Source organism: Schistocerca piceifrons, chromosome 4, assembly GCF_021461385.2.
Source record: "Schistocerca piceifrons isolate TAMUIC-IGC-003096 chromosome 4, iqSchPice1.1, whole genome shotgun sequence".
NCBI lineage: Eukaryota > Metazoa > Arthropoda > Insecta > Orthoptera > Acrididae > Schistocerca > Schistocerca piceifrons.
In genome coordinates, this window is record NC_060141.1 from 614399709 (window position 1) to 614419669 (window position 19961).

Consider the following 19961-nt stretch of genomic DNA (forward strand, 5'->3'; position numbering starts at 1 on the left):
TTCATGCAGATGGTTGTTGTCTTGCAGACATCCCCATCTGTTGACTCAGGGATAAAGACGTGGCTGCACGATCCGTTACAGCCATGCGGATAAGATACCTGTCATCTCGACTGCTAGTGATACGAGGCCGTTGGGATCCAGCACGGCGTTCCGTATTACCCTCCTGAACCCACCGATTCCATATTCTGCTAACAGTCATTGGATCTCGACCAACGAGCAGCAATGTCGCGATATGATAAACCGCAATCGCGATAGGCTACAATCCGACCTTTATCAAAGTCCGAAACGTGATGGTACGCATTTCTCCTCCTTACACGAGGCATCACAACAATGTTTCACCAGGCAACACCGGTCAATTGCTGTTTGTGTATGAGAAATCGGTTGGAAACTTTCCTCATGTAAGCACGTTGTAGGTGTCGCCACCGGCGCCAACCATGTGTGAATGCTCTGAAAAGCTAATCATCTGCATATCACAGCATCTTCTTCCTGTCGGTTAAATTTTGCATCTGTAGCATGTCATCTTCGTGGTGTAGCAATTTTAATAGCCAGTAGTGTACATACATATGGATGCCATTTCACGAAAGAGTAGTACAGAAAGCAATCACAGGTGGCGCGCGTCAAGTGTTGTATGGGTGGAACTGCTGACCCAGATGTTTACTTGCCTGCAGCAATGTGCTGGACCAGTCAGCTCTTACACCGAGACAGGCTAACTGGCTTTCACAACACACCATGCTCTGGGTTTCCATGCTAGTTGTTTTGGCGATCTGTACAGATAGCATTTTGTGCTTGTTCCTATGCCAGTCTCTATGCATCGTTCAGACTCTGTGCTCCCTTGTAGACTGCCCCACACATCAAGATGTTCCTGTGCCAGAGCCCTGCTCCCCAACTTTTGGATTGAGCACCTAGCGTAGGCTAGGCTAGAGTAGTCACACTTGTTCTGACAGGATGGTTCCAGGGCACTGCCGTGTGTGTACACATACCAGAGTGGCAACAGAGGTCTTTCTTACATGTGTGAATATTTTATTTATTTATATTTTCATAGTGTTAATCTGTGGGCACCGTGGACCTGACATTTTCGCAATGGTGGCAGGAACAGTTATGCCTCCAGAAGCAATAATAGCTGCAGCACGAGTAGATGCAGGAGCTGCTCAAACCAAATGCAGAATTGCTTTGCTCTCACGCTGTGCTGGTGACAGGGCAGATGCCTGCAAAAAAGCCTTCTCTCCCACGGCACAGTAGAGCACTTGACCACAAAAGGCAAAGGTCCTGAGTTCGAGTCTTGGTCCAGCACACAGTTTTAATCTGCCAGGAAGTTTTAGGTTATAAGAATGCTGAAATGCAACTTACGTTGTTAGTGGTAAATTCACTGATGGCACAAAATGTTTCTTTTGTTTTTGGGTTGGGGTTGGGTTGTTTGGGGGAAGAGACCAAACAGCGAGGTCATCAGTCTCATCGGATTAGGGAAGGAAGTCGGCCGTGCCCTTTCAGAGGAACCATCCCAGCATTTGCCTCGAGCGATTTAGAGAAATCACGGAAAACCTAAATCAGGATGGCCGGACGCGGGATTGAACTGTCGTCCTCCCGAATGCTAGTCCAGTGCGCTACCACTGCGCCACCTCGCTCGGTTTTTGATTTTGGATTCCAGTTCACTTAATGTACCAATCAGTCACCTTTCCTTTTGGACTCTTTACTGAATTTGTATGACCAGCTGTTTGAGAATATCTTGGGCTAGGCAAAAAATTTGAGGTTCATGTGTTCCTTATGCCATCATCAGTACCAAAATTTTGTTACTCCTGCCCCATCCTCCTCGTCATTTGCAACACACTCAAGGCTGAGTCGCAGCATTGGCAGGAACTTGGTGTTGTTTCCCCTATTTCATCTAGTCAGTGGGACACCCATTTGGTAGTGATTCACAAGACAAATGGCAGCACACCCTTTGTGGCAATTACAAACAAACCGTCAATGTACTCTGTGTTATGGATCTAGTATTGTATTCCCCATTCACGGGAAGTGCTGGTGAGGCTGTCAGGGACCCAGTATTTTCCTCTATTGACTTATGTGATGCATATCAGTGGATGCTACTTCTCATTGTTTCCTAGTGCCCTATGACCCTTTTGGGCTTTATCAGTTTAGTTGCTTGCCCTTTGGAATTTCTTCTGCCCCAGGAATTTATCAAAGATACATGGAGCATTTATTAACGACATTCCCTGTTGCATCAACTACCTTGATGTCATCTGGGTCATGGGTTCTACACCAAAATGAAGGTTTTTTTGCCCGTAAGGTGCACCTTCCAGGCCATGTGCTAGCAAAGATGACATCATCCCTACAGATGAACAAGTCAATATTATTGTCAACATGCCAACACTCAAGAACATGAAGGAGCTCCAGTCCTTTCTGGGCAAGGTTTCTTATTATACTAACAAGGGAACCTCCCCATCGCACCCCCCTCAGATTTAGTTATAATTTGGCACAGTGGATAGGCCTCGAAAAACTGAACACAGCTCAATCGAGAAAACAGGAAGAAGTTGTGTGGAACTATGAAAAAAATAAGCAAAATATACAAACTGAGTAGTCCATGCGCAAGATAGGCAACATCAAGCACAGTGTCAGCTCAGGAGCGCCGTGGTCGCGTGGTTAGCGTGAGCAGCTGCGGAACGAGAGGTCCCTGTTTCAGGTATTCCCTCTAGTGAAAAAGTTTACTTTCTTTATTTTCGCAAAGTTATGATCTGTCCGTTCGTTCATTGACGTCTCTGTTCACTGTAATAAGTTTAGTGTCTGTGTTTTGCGACCGCACCGCAAAACCGTGCGATTAGTAGACTAAAGGAATACATCTCACATATTTAATGCACTCTCGTCCAAAGTAGCGAACAGTCAACTGCCAGCCAGGGAGCCTCGTCAGCAAGAATACTCTCTCTTCCGTGCGCTGTAGTCGACTGATGTCGTGTGTTTCGATGTTTGTTTAGGTGTGGCGTCCCCATACTACGGCGCAGTTACCTCGCATCGGACAGACGGACAGATAATAATTGTCTGAAAATAAAAAATTAAACTTTTCACTCGAGGGAAGACTTGAACCAAGGATTTCTCGTTCCGCAGCTGCTCACGCTAACCACGGGACCACGGCGCTCGTCAGTTCATACTGATCTTGATGTTGCGTATCTTGCGCATGGACTACTCAGTTTGTTTATTTTGCTTATTTTTTTTCATAGTTCCACACAACTTCTTCCTGTTTTCTTGAGTGATCTGTGTTTAGTTTTTCAAGGTCTATCCACTGTGCCAACTTATAACTACATCTGGGGGGGGGTGCGATCGATGGGGAGGTTCCCTTGTAAGTTAATTCCCCAGGACACATACATCTGCCATTCTCTTAACCAGATCCAAAAGGGCATAAAATTAACATGGTCCGCAGATTGTCAATGGATTTTTTCAGTTGCTCAAGCAGTCTTTGTGCTCCGCTCCCTGTTTGGCTGCTTTTATGTTTGGTAAACAATTAATACTGACCACCAACAGGTCCCAGTACGGTATTGGTACAGTCCTGTCACATTATAACCCAAATGGCACCGAGCAGCCCATTGCTTATGCATCAAAGACGCTATCAGTGACACAAGGTAAACTATTCACAGACAAAAAAGAGACAAAGTTATCATGAATGGCACACAAGGTGCATCATATGGGCGGACTTGCTGACATAGGTGTTTATTTGTCAGGGGTGATAGGCTGGGACAATCAGTTCTTACATTGAAAATGGCTAACAAAGACCTGACTTTCGCTTTGTATCGAGTTCTTCCTCCTCTGGGGTCCCACTCCCCTGCTTCTGGGTCAAGTACCTACCATCGGCTACAGAAGTGACATTTGTGCTGGCAGGACAGTTCTGCAGCATTGTCACATCTTTGCAAATGCATTTCAGCACATCTGCACAAACTAGGTAAGAGAAGACTGTCTACATTCCGTGTATATGGAAAGATTACTAAGGGGGTACTTGATCAGAAATAGCATTTGAATGCTTTTTGTCAGTAGGATCATGTTGTACCACACACACCAAGAAGAAACTTCTACCAACATGTGCTGGAATTAGACAGCAGCAGGACTGTGGCCTATTGAGACTGCAGTTTATCACTCTGCAATATTGCTGCTCATGTTGTGTCATGATTCCATGACTGTTACGAAAATGCAAAACTGATGTGTTCAGGGGGGTCATACTCAATGTCATGGAGGATCTCAATGGCCTCAAGTGACTAGTGACTGGGAGTACAGACATACTGTTTGCTCAGCCTTGCAGGTTCTTGTAGTCACATTACATACCTTGAGCCAGGAAATGGGTTTGTCTGCAGCAAGACAAGTATGTACAAAAACAGTGTGATAATTTCTAGAGCATGATCCTCTGTCAACATGGCAACCACTTGATACGACAGCAGAGAGAGGTGCTCCTACAGTGGTGGGCTTAACAACACTGGACAAAGGAGTGGCACAGTGTCATCTTTTCCGATGAGTCTTGGTTCTGCGTACTGCTTCACAACTGAAGTACCCGTGTCTAGTTGTTCCAAGGAGAGCAAACATCAGATTTCATTTCTCATCTTCAGGCCTAGAACATGATAGGAAGGTATGGGAAGCAATTGGCTACACAACATGATGATCTCTGGTTCACCCAGCGAGTAATTTGGACAGCAGCCATTACATTTGTGTTTTGTTAAGGCTAGTGACTGTACCCTACCTTCGAAATTCCTGTGATATTTTTTTTCTGCAAGGTAACACAAGATGGAATGCTGTCTATTTTTCCCTGACCTAGCTGCATACAAGGGGACTTTAACATACAGGGAGACTTAAACTGATGCCCTAGCTAGTACTTTCCCAGGTCTCTCACCCATTGGAAAGGTCCGATCATGGTTTGCCAAAAGATTAGCATGTCACCACACACCAACCACTGTGATTGATTAACTCTGGTCGAGTTGTAACAGCATGGAATGATGTACACAAGTATCTCTTTTATCCGGTCCTCATTAATCTGGGTTATTCACAGTCATTTTTTGTTTCCTTGTCCTTTTTTTAACATAAAAAGGATGGTATAAAGTTGGTACAAAATGGTATATGCACAGTCGTTATGACGGAACCACAGGTGACATACAGATCACCAGTCTCATGCTTTTAGTAACCTTTACTACAGTCAGTGTGGGTCTGTTCTTTACTGAGTTAAGAAGCTGTACCAGTATTGTTAGTTTGTTTCCTTGTTTTGAGTGTGTGTACGTGAAATAGCATCCAAGCAAAAGAAAGTGGTTGTTTTGATGGACAAAGAGTCGGAAGCGCTAAATAGAACAGACAAAGGAGGACTGTAGAGAAACATAGCTGCGGAATATGGTGCAGGGATATCAACTACATCAGACTGGAAGAAGAACCAAAAACAAACTGAAGACCTCTGCTGCAAAATGATAACTAAAGACAGTTTGCAGAAGTGTGGTACAATAAAGTAAGCAAGAAAGAAAACATTGGATGAAGCAATATTCATTTGGTTCAGTGAGGAAAAAAGAGTATGGTGTTCCAATATGCAGTCCTATCTTGTGGGAAAAGGTCCTAAACTTAAACAGCAATTACCCAATAATGATTATCACTTCACAGTCAGCCAAGGTTGGTTGGAGGGATGGAAACCTCATCAAGGCACAAGCCAGTTTTCAGTAATGGTTAAAAGCTGTTTGTGGGACACAGTGGTTGCAGAAAACTTTAAAAAAAGTTGAAGAAGTAATTTTCTCTGAAAATACCCCCATCTCCACAATCATACTGCTCTAAAATGCCACACAAGTTTGAAACAAAATACACACACACACACACACACACACACACACACACACACACACACACACAGTTTCAGTACATAATCATAAATATGAACAGACTGCAGTAACTCTCAAGTTTAAGTGCCTATGAATGTTTTCCTGTTGTGGCAAAATAAAGGGTTTGTAGGCCTGCATTGCGGTACATATTTGAGTTTTTGCATTTAGTAGAATATTTCTGGATGTTTGGTAACCTGGATTATGTCCTGACCCACCCAGTCTGGATAAACGAGGTTCTTGTGCACTCGTATCTACCGTCCACATTCAGTCTGCCTTAATGCTCACCTAGATTAAAGCCACTGCTGTTGCCAGAGGTGGCAGTTCTGTATACTGAACTTGGCGCCCTGCAAATTTAATCTTGTGTTCTTCCTGCAGTACCGTATATGCTTCCTGTCCTTCCTGGTGTTACAATTTCAATGACTAGCAATGTACTTTATTTGTATAAAAGAATGTCACATAAGCAGACAAATATCTAACCTTTAAAAAATAAAAAAAAATCTGTGACATTCATGAGGAAGATGATAATTAAGAAATAAGCAAAATATGCAATCAACCACAAAGAAATTAACTGCTTGTTTACAATAAAATGGAAATGAGCGTATGGCATCATTGGCCGGGAGGCCCCTATTCGGGGAAGTTCGGCCACCAAGTGCAAGTCTTATTTCATTGGACACCTTATTGGGCAACTTGCACGCTGGCGATGAGGATGAAAGGATGATGAGGACAGTACAACACCCAGTCCACGAGCGGAGAAAACCTCCACCCCGGCCAGGAATCGAACCCGGACCCGCTAGCTTGGGAGGGGAGCACGTTACCACCCAGCTAAGCAGGTGGACTGCTTGTATGCAAGGAAGACAGAACAGATTATCATAGATGAAGGGCTATTGAGGATGCAAAGTCAATGAATTCAATAAGCGTGAAGAAGGAGCCCTTACCGTATTTCTGAAATTAAGAACTTTAAATTGTGTGTGGTCTTGGGAGTATGGGAAAAATTACCTCCAAACAGCTACCTTTAATATCATCTTCTAAAGCATATAGTTCCATTATCAAAGGCATAACATTGGATTTAATGTATCCAAAAGAAAATGTCTTTTCATAAGTCACCACTGGTTTGTTATTTATTGGGTATCTGTTACAGCAATTCAGATACAGACAAATAATTAAACATTCATCATCTTGTCTCAAGTCTCTGGCTTCATTACTCCTCTGCCATTAATTATGAACTCGAAGGGTGGTTGTAAAAAAAAAAAAATAAATAAATAAATAAATCGTTTTACCCACATATACATGATCATATAGCTACAGGCCCATTCTACACAGTTGTCAAGATGAAGACATTAAAGTTTATACAATGTATAACCTCAAGAATCTGCAAACAGGGAACAATGCATTTTAGCGCGTATATGTTTTTAAGACACGTCTAAAATAAAAATAATAAATTGCAAAATAAAGTTCCGACACCCTTTTCTGTTTGTTTGTTTGTTGTAAGCTATCCACTTATGAAATGAGTTGCTCTTTTTTAGAACAATCTAATATACTCTCTTTTTTTCGCAAATAAAGGCTTAGCAAATATAATTAAACTGTGATACAAAAGTGCACTGGTAAACAGTAAAAATGGCAGTACTGTTACTTACTCTGTTCACTTCCATATAGCCATATATTTGACAAGCTTCAGTAAAAGCTGTTTTCAGTTTGTCTGAATAATTCTCCACTTGACACTGTTTAACATCTTGCAACTTGTCAATTGCCCACTGTTTTCTCCTGTATGCTTGTTTAACTGCTTCACATGTATTACAACACCTAAAATTTAACTACATTTTCAGAAAACAAATGCTCACATATACAACCTATTTTTGTCTTAAAGTACTAGACATGTTACACTATCTATCTAGCAAAATTTGGCAAAAGAGTAATTAAACAGTACTACAAAAAGACAATACGGCAACTTACTCATTTGGTCCACCAGCCCCATAGCAGCTTCCACAAGTTTCCTTTGTTGTGTTAGTGTCCTGCGAAAACTAATATCAGTACATAACACAAACATCTCTCTGAGCTTCCATACAGACTGAAATTATTTACAGATGCTGATTGGCAAGGATGCTCCCACCAGAAGCAGACTTAATCATGTTACAACTCTTTGGTAATAACAACAAAATTTTTTGCTTGCTCAATAATCATCACTCTTTCCATGGTCTGTTATGTTACACCAAGACTTGTTAGAGACACACTAAACACCAAAAGTGTAACAATATGTAGAAATATGCAGTGGGAACAACCACATAGTCTCTCAGTTGTAAATAGAGCAATTGGCCATATACACCACTGGTAGAATTCTGGGAAATTGCAGTTTCTCCGTAAAAGAAATTGCACACAAAACACTTGTAACTGAATGCTGCTCAAGGAGCGATTGAGCATATATACAAAGAAGGTTGGTGTGAAAGACCATAGGCTTGTTTAATTAATGAGGACGTATAACAGAAACAATGAAAAATTGTAACTGGTAGACGCTCAAAGAAAGATGCCATACATTTCGCTACAATCCGCTTATGAAATTTGCAGAACTAGGTTTCTGGGCAGAAAGTATGAGGACTCTTTAGCTCACTGTACATTTATCCCATAGAAATCACGCAATGGAGCAGGATGAAAATTTAACATTTGATACAGTGAAATGTACCTTTTGTTACAAATTTTGCAGCAATTTGTAGAGGACAGATGTACACAGAGAAAGAATATGTGCTGAATGGGACATATCTTGCAGCAGGATATTTCACACAAAGGTAAGAAATCGACAAAGGGTTAGATGTAAGAGTAAAAAAGGGACAGATTTTGCACGATGAGTGGGTACTTGAATACCATTTTAGGAGAAATGGAAAGGATTTTGGGGACAATATTCCTTATTACATAGCATGGTGAAAGGTATCTGAAGACACAGTACAAGATATTTTACAGTTCTTCTACTACAGTATAACAGAGGGTAATAGGAGAATTACACCTTTGTAGTTGGTTGGTACAAGTACAAATAATGTGTTTGTGGACCAGATTTGGACAGGCACAATCTGTTGGTGAAAATCCTGACAAGGTGTACAGCAGGCCATTCCAACAATGTCTCATGGCCCATGGGTGTCTAGGCACAACTGTTAGCTTGCCCACAGACAACCAAAGGTAGTAAACACTACCCACCACAGTTCTGTTGCACGTTTTGCACTTGTACAAGCCACTTGGCCACCACAATCAGTGCGTATTCGACCAGGACAGTATAGTCATGTAGATTATAGCCCAGTTGCCTGACTACTGAAGGGTCAGATGTTTACTCAGCCCTGACCGCCACTATCCGTGGGCGTCTGGATGTCCGTGGATGGGCACTTAAGCTGGAACAGCTTGGTCTACAGCACGGGTCAGAAACATGTCTATCATGATCTAATGGTACATCACGAGTGCTTATTTGAAAGATGGCCTGAGTACTGTGAGCATAAAAGGAAAATTGTTAGTACAAAAGGTTCAGTATGTGTTGGGAGAAATCGGTGAGTTTCATCCCATTATGGTGCACTACCAACTTCCACGACGTAATACAATTCGTCATGACGAAGAGAATATTTTCTCAATGTTCATGTTTGGTTATCAGGGAGATTTTGTGATTAAGGCCTTCACATGTGATGTTGTATCAAGAAAATAATATATAGTTCTATGACCTCATACATAATGATTGGTGTATGAAATAAACGTAAAATTTATCATTTCCATTCCGAATGGGAACATGAATTTTATGTCACAGAAAGAAATGGTCCACACATTTGTTTATTATGCCAAGATACTGTTGCATTTGTGAATAAGACAAACTTCGAGAGACATTTCAAAATGTGCACCCAAGAGTGAATGCTGAGTTTCCTTTATACTGTGAACAGAGAACAGAAAAAAAAACTCACACTACTTAAAAATCAATTAGGATTTCACCGAAATCTGTTCACAAAATCTGTGAACGAAACTATTGCCTCCACTCTTGATTCTTATTATGTTTTCAGCATATTAGTGAAAAGGAGGAATCCCTTTGAAGAAGGTGAATTCGTACAAGAGAGGTGAAAGGTGTTTTGATTTGATATTCTGTACTGAACAGCTGAGGTCCCACAACTGTCCGTAGGAAGAAGGATAAACAGAATGGAGCAAATTGGTTGGTTCGTTTTTATTTGATGTGGTCTATGGTGGGCTTGACGAGATTTATGGAAACACCATTAGTTCATGGGCAGTTCCTTAGAAAACCCCAAAAAAGGTTGTTTTTACCATTTTTGTACCAAAACCAAGCATTGGATTCCAAGATGGCTACGAACAGCAAAAGGCTGTAATTTTTACAGTATATTCCTAAGATCCCAGTCTCAAACATTCTTGAAGATTTTATTGATATCTTTTTCCATTTCTGAGATAAAGAAGTTCAAAGGTACCTCACATGCACACATAAAATACATGTGTAAAATCCTGTGTGAGGCAAAGTCTGCTGTATCTGCAAGTAGCAAGATATTGGTATGCATGTCGGAACTCTGGAAGAAATGGATAAATCGAGGAAGCTAGCAGGCAGGAGACCCACATGCAGAAGAGTAATCCAAATTAATGGTAGGGCAACAAAATGCAATAGATGGACGGTGAATAAGACAACAGACCTGGGCAAGGATAAATGACCTAGACGACAACGATGTGCTAAGTAATGCTGTCGCCCCATGATAAGAACAAGGCCAAGATGCAACCAAACAGAGTAACTAGGTGACAAGCGAGGTAGTTATCAAGCAGTCCTAGTACAGTAAAGCAGCAAAGATAGACCTGAAAGTATCAAGCACAAAAACTTAACTGACCGGCTGTGCACTGAGCAGCACCTATATACCGGCCACACGAAATGCAATTGGCTGATGTAGTCATGTGGTGAGACAGTGGTGCTCTCTCTGTGAGAGCATAGAGCTAAGCAGCCGCAGTGCCCCCTGATGGCTAAGTCCATCTCCTCTGCCAGGCATCAACCACCACCATGTACAACACCAGAAAATCTAAATTATAAATAAACTCAGAAAATTGCTCAAATTTTAACGTTATATTCTCAAGGCATTTATCTAGAAGTTCCATCTTCTGTTTCCAAAAATCAACCATTGTTGAGAAACACCACAAACCATGGCTTCTGGGTACTAAGATCGAGTCACAAATTCCAAGACAGTTACGCACAGCAAATTGGTGTAATTTTTATGACAATTCCTAAGATCAGACCTCCAACAATCTTGAAAATTTTCTTGATATCTACATCCATTTCCGAGAGGCAGAGGTTCAAAGTTATCCTGCCTGTACACACAAAATCAGATGTGAGGAGAAAACTAGTTTATAATGTGACATTGCACAGAGAAAAGTGTTGTAAGTATCTGCATTATTATCAGAAGGGTTCTGAGACACCATGTTGTTGCACTGTATTGTATTGTATTTATTGGTGTTGTCTACAAAGCATCTTTCACATAAGACATTGTACATGTCAAGTTATAAGTACACTTCTGGAAGTGATTTCTAGGCATACTTATTTAAGGTTACATTAAAACACTTTACACATTTTGTATTTACACTGAAGATCCAAAGAAACTGGTACACCTACCTAATATTGTATAGGGCCCCACAAGCATGCGGACATGATGGGACATGACATGGACTGGACTAATGCCTCAAGTAGTGCAGAGGGAATTGACACCATGAATCCTGCAGAGCTGTCCATAAATCTGTAAGAGTACTAGGAGGCGGAGAGGTCTTCTGAGCAGCATGTTGCAAGGCAACCCAGACATGCTCGTGTATGGGGAGTTTAGCGGCCAGCGGAAATGTTTAAACTCAGAAGAGTGTTCCTGGAGCCACTATGTAGCAATGCTGGATGTGTGGGGTGTCCCATTGTCCTGCTGTAATTGCCCAAGTCCATCGGAATGCACAATGGACATGAATGGGTGCAGGTTGTCAGACAGGATGCTTATGTACATGTCACCTGTCTGAGTCATATCAAGATGTATCAGGGGTCGATTATCAGTCCAACTGCACATGCCACACACCAATACGAGCCTCCACCAGCTTGAACAGTCCCCTGCTGACATGCAGGGTCCATGGATTCATGAGGTTGTCTCCATACCTGTACACATCCATCTGCTCAATACAATTTGAAATGAAACTTGTCTGAAAAGGCAACATCTTTCCAGTCCTCAATAGTCCAATGTCACCCAGGCGAGGCATAAAGATTTGCGTCATGCCTTCAGCTCCGAGAGCCCATATAGGTGATGTTTCGTTGAATGGTTCGCACGCTCACACTTGTTGATGGCCCAGCACTGAAATCTGCAGCAATTTGTGGAAGGTTTGCACTTCTGTCATGTTGAACGATCCTCTTCAGGCATCATTGGTCCCGTTCTTGCAGGATCTTTTTCCAGCGGCAGTGATGTCGGAGATTTGATGTTTTACTGGATTCCTGATATTCACGGTACACCTGCGAAATGGTTGCACGGGGAAAATCACCAATTCATCGCTACCTCGGAGATGCTGTGTCCCATCGCTCATGCACCGATTTTAACATACGTTCAAACTCACTTAAATCTTGATAACCTACCATTGTAGCAGCAATAACCTATGTAACAACTGTGCCAGAAACTTGTTGTCTTATATAGGTGATGCCGACCGCAATGTGTTTACATATCTTTTTATTTGAATACACATGCCTATACCAGTTTCTTTGACTCTTCAGTGTATTTAAATATTTTTCAATGGATTAAAAGCAGTGATGCTATAAATATGACTAGAGATTTTCCAAAGGTTTTGACCTCAGTAACAGCTTTTATGTTTTTAGGAAGTTTGTTATAATGTTTAACTCCCATGTGGAAAGCACCTATGTGGTATGGAGATGTGTTGATTTCGGTTACATGTAATTTTTTTGTTTTTTCTGGTAAAATGATCATGTATATCATAGTTTTTTTTGCAATCTGTTGTCCTTATCTAATACATTCATTTTGATGAATATAAGGATTTCCATGATGTATACACATGATAAGGGAATAACACCAGATATCTTAGATAAAGGTTTGCAAGAGATTCTAGATTTGCATCCAAACACGATTCTAATGTTATAAGAATGTAGGCTTCTGCGGCCAGTGTCATAGAGATTAAAATTCTTCTGGGTATTATACTGCGTCATTGCTAAAAACTAACAACAATAATAAACTAAAACCGATGTTTTGGCCGAATTTCAACGGTCTTCCTCAGGTCGCGAGTGGTTTTGCATGGGGATAGGTGCTTCTATTTATTACATACAATCGATGTCTGACGTCACTGTTCTAAAACTTTTAATTGGCCCTCTAATATGATTGGCTAGTCATGATGTAAGGGAAGATGGAAGGAAAGAGGCTATTTGTGGATGACCATGTTGTCAACGGTTGGTAGCTGTCCGCCAATCAGCGTTCGGCTTCTGGTCGGCAAGTTTTCCTCCTGGTGTGCACGGAAATGTACTGACAGTTGCTCTACAGCTGTTTGTGCAGATACGTTCATGTCCCGTGTAGCTTCTGCCCCACGACCACTCGTGGCCCGTTGGACTGGGATGGCTGGCAGCCAGGACACCAGGAGTTTGTAGCCATCTTCTCTGTTGATGTTGTCAGGCTGCTTAATAATTTCGATCGCCTCCCGTATTTTGCGTTCTCGCATCCACGATTATTTTGCCAGTACTCGGGCTTCCTGGAACCTGATAGGTTGTCCACAGTCACAGTGGTGTTCCACTAACACTGATTTATTATGTTGCTGTAATCGCACATAGCGTTCGTGTTCTGCTACTCGTAAGCTACAGGTCTCCCCATTTTTCCTATGTAGGAAGCTCCACACTTACACCATAGTTCGTAAACACCTGCAGTCTTAAGATTGTTGACTACATCCTTGGTGGAACCTATAATTTCGTGGATCTTGTGACTGCTTCGAAAAATCGATCTGAAACCTTGTCGGAGGAGGACGTTGCCTAGCCGTTCACTGATGCCTTTTACATATGGTAAGTGCACCAGTGGAAGCTCCTCTTCTTTGCCTCCTTCACATGTTCTGCTCCCTTTGGTTTTAGCTAACTTTCTTATGATGTTGTCATCATAGCCGTTGGCATGAAACATGTGTTGTAGCTCCTTTAATTCTTCTTTGATGTTATTTTCATCGTTTATCCGGTAGACTCAGGCAGTTAATGTATGCAGAACAGAATACTTTTGACCTGGGTGGTGGTGGCTCTCTGCATGCAGGTACCGATTAGTGTGCGTTGGTTTCCGGTACACTTTGTGTCACAGTTTTCCTTCGGCAGCTCTGTATACTTCCACGTCCAGAAATGGCAAGGTACCATTGTTTTCAGTCTCATGTGTGAACTTAATATTTTTCTGCAGGCTATTTAAGTGCTGGAGGAAGTTTCCCAATTCCACTTCACCATGAGGCCAGATAACGAATGTGTCATCCATATATTGTAGCCAACAACTGGGAGGTAATGGAGCAGAAGCTAGGGCTGTTTGCTCAAAGGCTTCCATGAAGATGTCCGCAGCTACAGGGGAGAGCGGGGAACCCATTGCCACTCCATCTAACTGTTCGTAATATTTTCCCTGCCAGGTGAAGTACGTAGATGACAGGCATAAGCGCACCAGATCGCAGATATCTGGTGGGATTCGATCCCGTACAATGCACATAGTCTCTTCAATGGGTACGTTAGTGAAGAGAGACTTGATGTCAAAACTGACCATAATGTCTGATGGCTTTATTCTCTGTTCCCTAATCAGTTGTATGAAGTGGGAAAAGTCTTTCACGTAGGAGTCTGTTTGTCCCACAAGACGGCGTAACTTAGGTGCCAGATGTTTTGCAACATAATACGTAGGTGAATCTATTCCGTTCACTATGGACCTCAGCGGATAACCCTCCTTATGGAGCTTAGGTACTCCACAGATTCTAGGAGGAACAGGCACCTTGGTGATTAGTCTCTTGGCTGTGTCAGGATAAATTCTTGAGTCCTTTACGAGGGCCTTCATATTTCTGCCTATCCTCGTCGTCAGGTCACTCCTTAGTACTCTGTAAATGGGATCGCTAAGCAGTTCGTCCATCTTCTTTTCATATTCAGAAGTGGCCATCAGCACCATAGCGTTTCCTTTGTCCACATGTAGGACCACAATATCCTTGTTATTCCTGAGCTCCGATATTGTCTGTCTTTCTTCACATGTGATATTGGCTCTGGGTGGTTTTGCTATTCGTAAGATTCTTACAGTTTCCTGCCTTATCTTCTCTACTTTGACACGTGGTACTTGGTGGAGTGATGCCTCCACAGATTGAATGATCTATTCTGTGGGAATCTTTGTGGGCATAACTGTGAAGTTTAAACCTTTGGAAAGAACTGACGTTGCTGCCTCACTGATGGTCTGTGTCGAGATGATTCTAATGGCCCTTCTTGTACTCTGAAATTGCTATTAGCTGTTTTAGAGTTTCCTCAGAAAGCGACTCCACATTTAAGGCAAGAATGGAAGTAGGCACGGTATGCATTCATTACTATTTTCTCACTACACAATGTTTTTTGTGAGCAAAGAAGGTAACATGTCTTGTTGAGTTCTGCATTAACAATGTACAAAAAGATAGATTTCTACTTACCATAAAGAAGAAATGTCAACTTGCACACAGGCACAATTAAAAGACACTTAGATGTAGCTTTCAGTCGTCAGTCAAGAGAGACACACAGACAAAATTCTCTCTCTCTCTCTCTCTCTCTCTCTCTCTCTCTCTCTCTCTCTCTCTCTCTCTCACACACACACACACACACACACACACACACACACACACACACACACACAAAAGCAAGCACACCTCACGCACACATGACCACCAACTCCAGCATCTCTGATATCAGTTCTGCATTAAGGTATTCAATAAGCTTACTCCATTTAACATTGCTCTGCAGCCAAAGTCCTAGGAGTTTGATTTCAGTACTGTTACTGACTAGTTCGTCATTGATAGAGACCAATGGGATAAACATGTCCTTGTTTGGAGCATTGTGGAATTTTAGTGTAATGGCTTTTTCACTATTTATTACATGTTGATTATTCTGTGCCCAGCTATATTGTTTTGTGATGATGTTTACTGATTGCTGTAATTTGTCTTTAATGACTCCTTTTAGTATAATTGTGGTGTCATCTGCAAATATGGTTGTTTTCTGTGCATCCACATTTGAGATAATTTATATATTGAAGGACATGCAAAATTTTTATGCATGTAAAATCCAGTTTTGGGAGTAAAAATTAGTTTTGTGGTATTTAAATTTCACATTAAGTAAACTATCAAAATTTATGAATGATATGCTCTGCTATGGCAGGGAAAAGAAGGGAACCAGTGGAAAAATACTCCTATCATAGCACAAAAAAGGTGAATATGCTCCTGTTTAAAATACTCTGACTGAAAAGTGGCATACCACCTGTCTCAGTCTACATTTCTCAGCACTTTCATAAATTTTTCTGAAAATTTTGGCATGTAAAAATATTAATGCTTTTTTTATGCTGAGAGGCAAGAAGACAATGGCAGGGGTGATAAGATGGATAAGTAATAAATACTGGAAGACAGTAGACAGTGCAGTGAGAGAATGAGAGCAACACAGTAGCAGAGGAGCATAGTTGACAGTTTTAGGCAAAGAGAGAAGGAGACACTGCCAGTGGGAGAGGAATAAAGAGATGCAGAAAGCAGAAGTGGGTGAGAGCCAGTGATAATGAGAGACAGAGTGTATGAGGAAGAGAGAGGGTTACAGTGAGAAGAGACAGGAGCAGTAGGGAAGAATGAATGAGATAGTAGCAGTTAAGAGAGAACAAGAGGAAGACATTGACAGTGAGAGGAAACAGTCATAGCAGAACAGAATTAAGGAGGCAGTGGCTGTGACACAGAAGACAGTGAAATAGTAACACAGATAATAATGACAATGAGTTGGGCTGAATGACTGAGTGAATATGGGCAAGTGGGAGTGGGTAGGTATAACCAACTTACAGCAATGGACTAGTGGGTGTGAATGAGTTACAGTTAGGGGAGCAGGTGGGAGTGAAAGGCAAGTTGCATGTTTAAAAGAGTGTGAGTATGTTTGCATCCCAAAACTTTTGGGAAAATTTTTAAAGGTGCTGAGGAAGGTAAAATGAGGCAGCTGGTACCCCACTTTTCAGTCAAAACTCTTTAAACAGGAGTATATTCATCTTTCTTGTGCTCCTATAGGAGCATTTTCTGCTAGTATAAGAATATATTTGCACAGTGTTATGGAATAAAATTCTTATGTTTTGAATAAATAGTGAGAGTGTACAGATTTTTTGTTAAGTAGATGTTTTACAGTATCCAAAATTTAAAAATGTAGCAATCACTGTATTTTTAAAAGAAATAGATCATTCTGATATGTTGACACAGAATTAGGGGTCCCCATAGGTTTCATGTCAGTAGGGGCAAAATATTTACATGTGATTTAGAAATTTTGAGAGCAATTGTTATCTGCTCATTATTTTGTATGTTAAAACCTGTTTTTACATTCCCAGCCACATTTTCAGTTTTTCTCTCATTTTTGTTATTTTCTTTTGGTCTCACTATAAGCTCTATTCCAATAATAAACAAATTTTTATGTTTATTTTGCACAAAATTCACTGCTCATGCAGTGACGACAATTGTAATTCAATTAACAGTTCAGGTGGACGGGAGGAGGAGACGACAAGACATTACATTTGACTCAGCAAAAGTTTGTCAAATTTACTTCCATTGCAGTGAAAGCTTTGTTGAATACGCCTAACAACAGTATTCTACAATTACAGTCTGTAGTAACTGTGAACTATAGTTTCAGGTTTTATAAACCCATTTTGGAGTATGTGTGTCCTACATGGGGCCATGCTGCTTCAGACAAGATTAGAAGCTGCAATTGTTACAGGATATAGTCTTGCATGAGCATTACATCTCCCAAATTCATTTGGGTTGCTGAGTTGTCTTCCTCCAGAGGCAGAAGATGCTAGCAACCGGTTTTTATTTTTCCTGTGATACATCTCGAAACTGGCACATTCGGAACCTTCGAACATATGACAGAAATGAAGAATGGGAACTCGTGTGGCCGTTCTAGCTGCTAAGGTAGTGAGACAATTCATTTCAATGTCTTAATCATTTCAGCTAACCATATCCAAGCCATCATTATCTCAATTATCATCTACCACTAACTCAATTACTGTCATGCCACAATGACCAATGCATGGATAGTTAACGCCATATCTGGGCATGTAACACTGAAATAAATTCTAGCTGGCAATAGACATTAGAGGTTTTTGAAGATGTGCAAACCTAGGGCTGTGGGAACTGAGAATATGACTTTCATTCCTTAGGAAGGGAACATTTCGGAGACGGAACTCTCACTGTGGATATCCTTTTTCATGCGACTATGTACACATGTAATAATTTCATCACTCAGTTGACTGGCAGTTTCATTTCATTTTATTATAGCTTGTTAGTAATGCCTGGGTGTACGGAGGTGCATGGAAGGAGCTTCTGCGAATGATTATTGTAGAGTGAACAAACAGTGCATATCCTGGAAATGGTGAACTAGTGTCAACAACTAGTCCTTTTACCATCACGAAACATAGGAGAAAAATGGAAGACATGAGAAATTGGACCTCTTTAAAACTAAAAATAGTGACATCTTCATTAAATATTGAAGGACTGTCAAGAAAGTAAGAAGTCTTACTGTCAGACAAATGCAAACAACATTCATGAGACATTTTAACATGGAAGAAATACACAGAAGGGTAACAACTGAAGAGCAAAAATTGAAGGCATGAAGACAGCATTAGAACACCCTCATGAACAATATGGTAGTATTATCTTTGTACGACGAGATACGAGATTAAGTCAATAAGTATGATGGACACAAACAACATTAAAATTTTGGCAATTGAACTACAGTTGTGTACTGTTACATCAGTGTACAAACCATCTAATATTGATTTTACCTTCCACAAGCCAAATGACTTTCATGACCAAGACATCAAGATTGTGTTGGGATGCTTTAACTGCCAAAGTATCAACTTCTATTAAGACAATCATTCAATAGGAGCAGATGGTAGAGGGGGCATAGTCCTGAAAACATTTTCGTGATTGAGAACGTGGCTCATGATGTTACAAAAACAGTAGAAGAACCTTTCTCTAGGATGCCTATAACTTGTATAGTTTCTGGAGTTTTCCAAGTGGCAATTGTACTTGGCCTATATCCTGTATAGTTTCTGCAGTTGTGTGAATGGAAATTGTACCCTTCAACCTTTCCTGGACCCATTGCACTAAGGGATGGACTGTGTACAGCACACAGAGGCTTTGAATGGAGCAGATAATGCAACTGCAAAGCTTGTGTCACCAGATGTACTGTGTGGGCTGATACAGGGCGTAGAGTTCTGCTGTAATACTGAGCAATGCTCCGGAAGCTGATACTGAAAAATTTCAGTGCCATCAACTAAGGCACACTCTACACCACAGTCAGTCCAAGAGCCATCAGTGTACATAAAGGTACTATTGCGCAGGTAGTGTGAAGGGAGTTAAGCTGCCACACAAAGAGCCGAAAGCGAACTCCGGGGGGGTAACAGAAAAGAGAGACACGCCCTGTACAATCAAAGGCATCATCGAAGGAGGAGGTATAGGATGGGTGGCCACGCAGGGCAGAGAAATGGCATGCATATCTGCCGAGGAGAAACTCATGGTGGTAGGACAGCAATAGTTTGGCAGCTTCTGCAAACAGACACTCAACCGCACTAGTGTAAAAGGGACTAGTGGTCAAACGGATGCCACGATGGTGGATAGTATTGAGACGGCATAAGAGGGATGGATGTGCAGAAGCATAAACTAAACACCCATAGTCTAGTTTCGAACGGACAAGGGACCGGTACAAACAGAGGAGGATGGTTTGACTGGCTCCCCAGAAAGTACCCCTGAGGACATGTAGAATGCTGAGGGACCGCATGCAGCGGGCTGCCAGGTAAGGCACTTGGGAGGATCAAGAAAGTTGCTTGTTGAGCACGAGCTCCAGGAATTTTGTAGTTTCACTGAATGGAAGAGCAACAGACCCAAGATGTAAATACTGTGGAAGAAACCAACTGCACTGCCAGAAATTCATACAAATGG

General features: G+C 41.4%; 1 protein-coding gene across 3 annotated transcripts in view; it reads right to left on the reverse strand.

Annotated features, from left to right (window-relative positions):
- LOC124794751 (endoplasmic reticulum-Golgi intermediate compartment protein 3) overlaps positions 1-19961 on the reverse strand; it is a 95431-nt gene that overhangs the window by 47356 nt on the left and 28114 nt on the right. For 2 of the 3 annotated variants that reach the window (XM_047258365.1, XM_047258367.1), the window contains exons 5-6: positions 7770-7837; positions 7454-7619 (exon numbers count right to left, since the gene is read on the reverse strand). In XM_047258365.1, the coding sequence (XP_047114321.1) occupies positions 7454-7619; positions 7770-7837 (234 nt within the window). The remainder of the gene's footprint in view (positions 1-7453; positions 7620-7769; positions 7838-19961) is intronic. The other variant, XM_047258366.1, reaches the window with a different exon arrangement.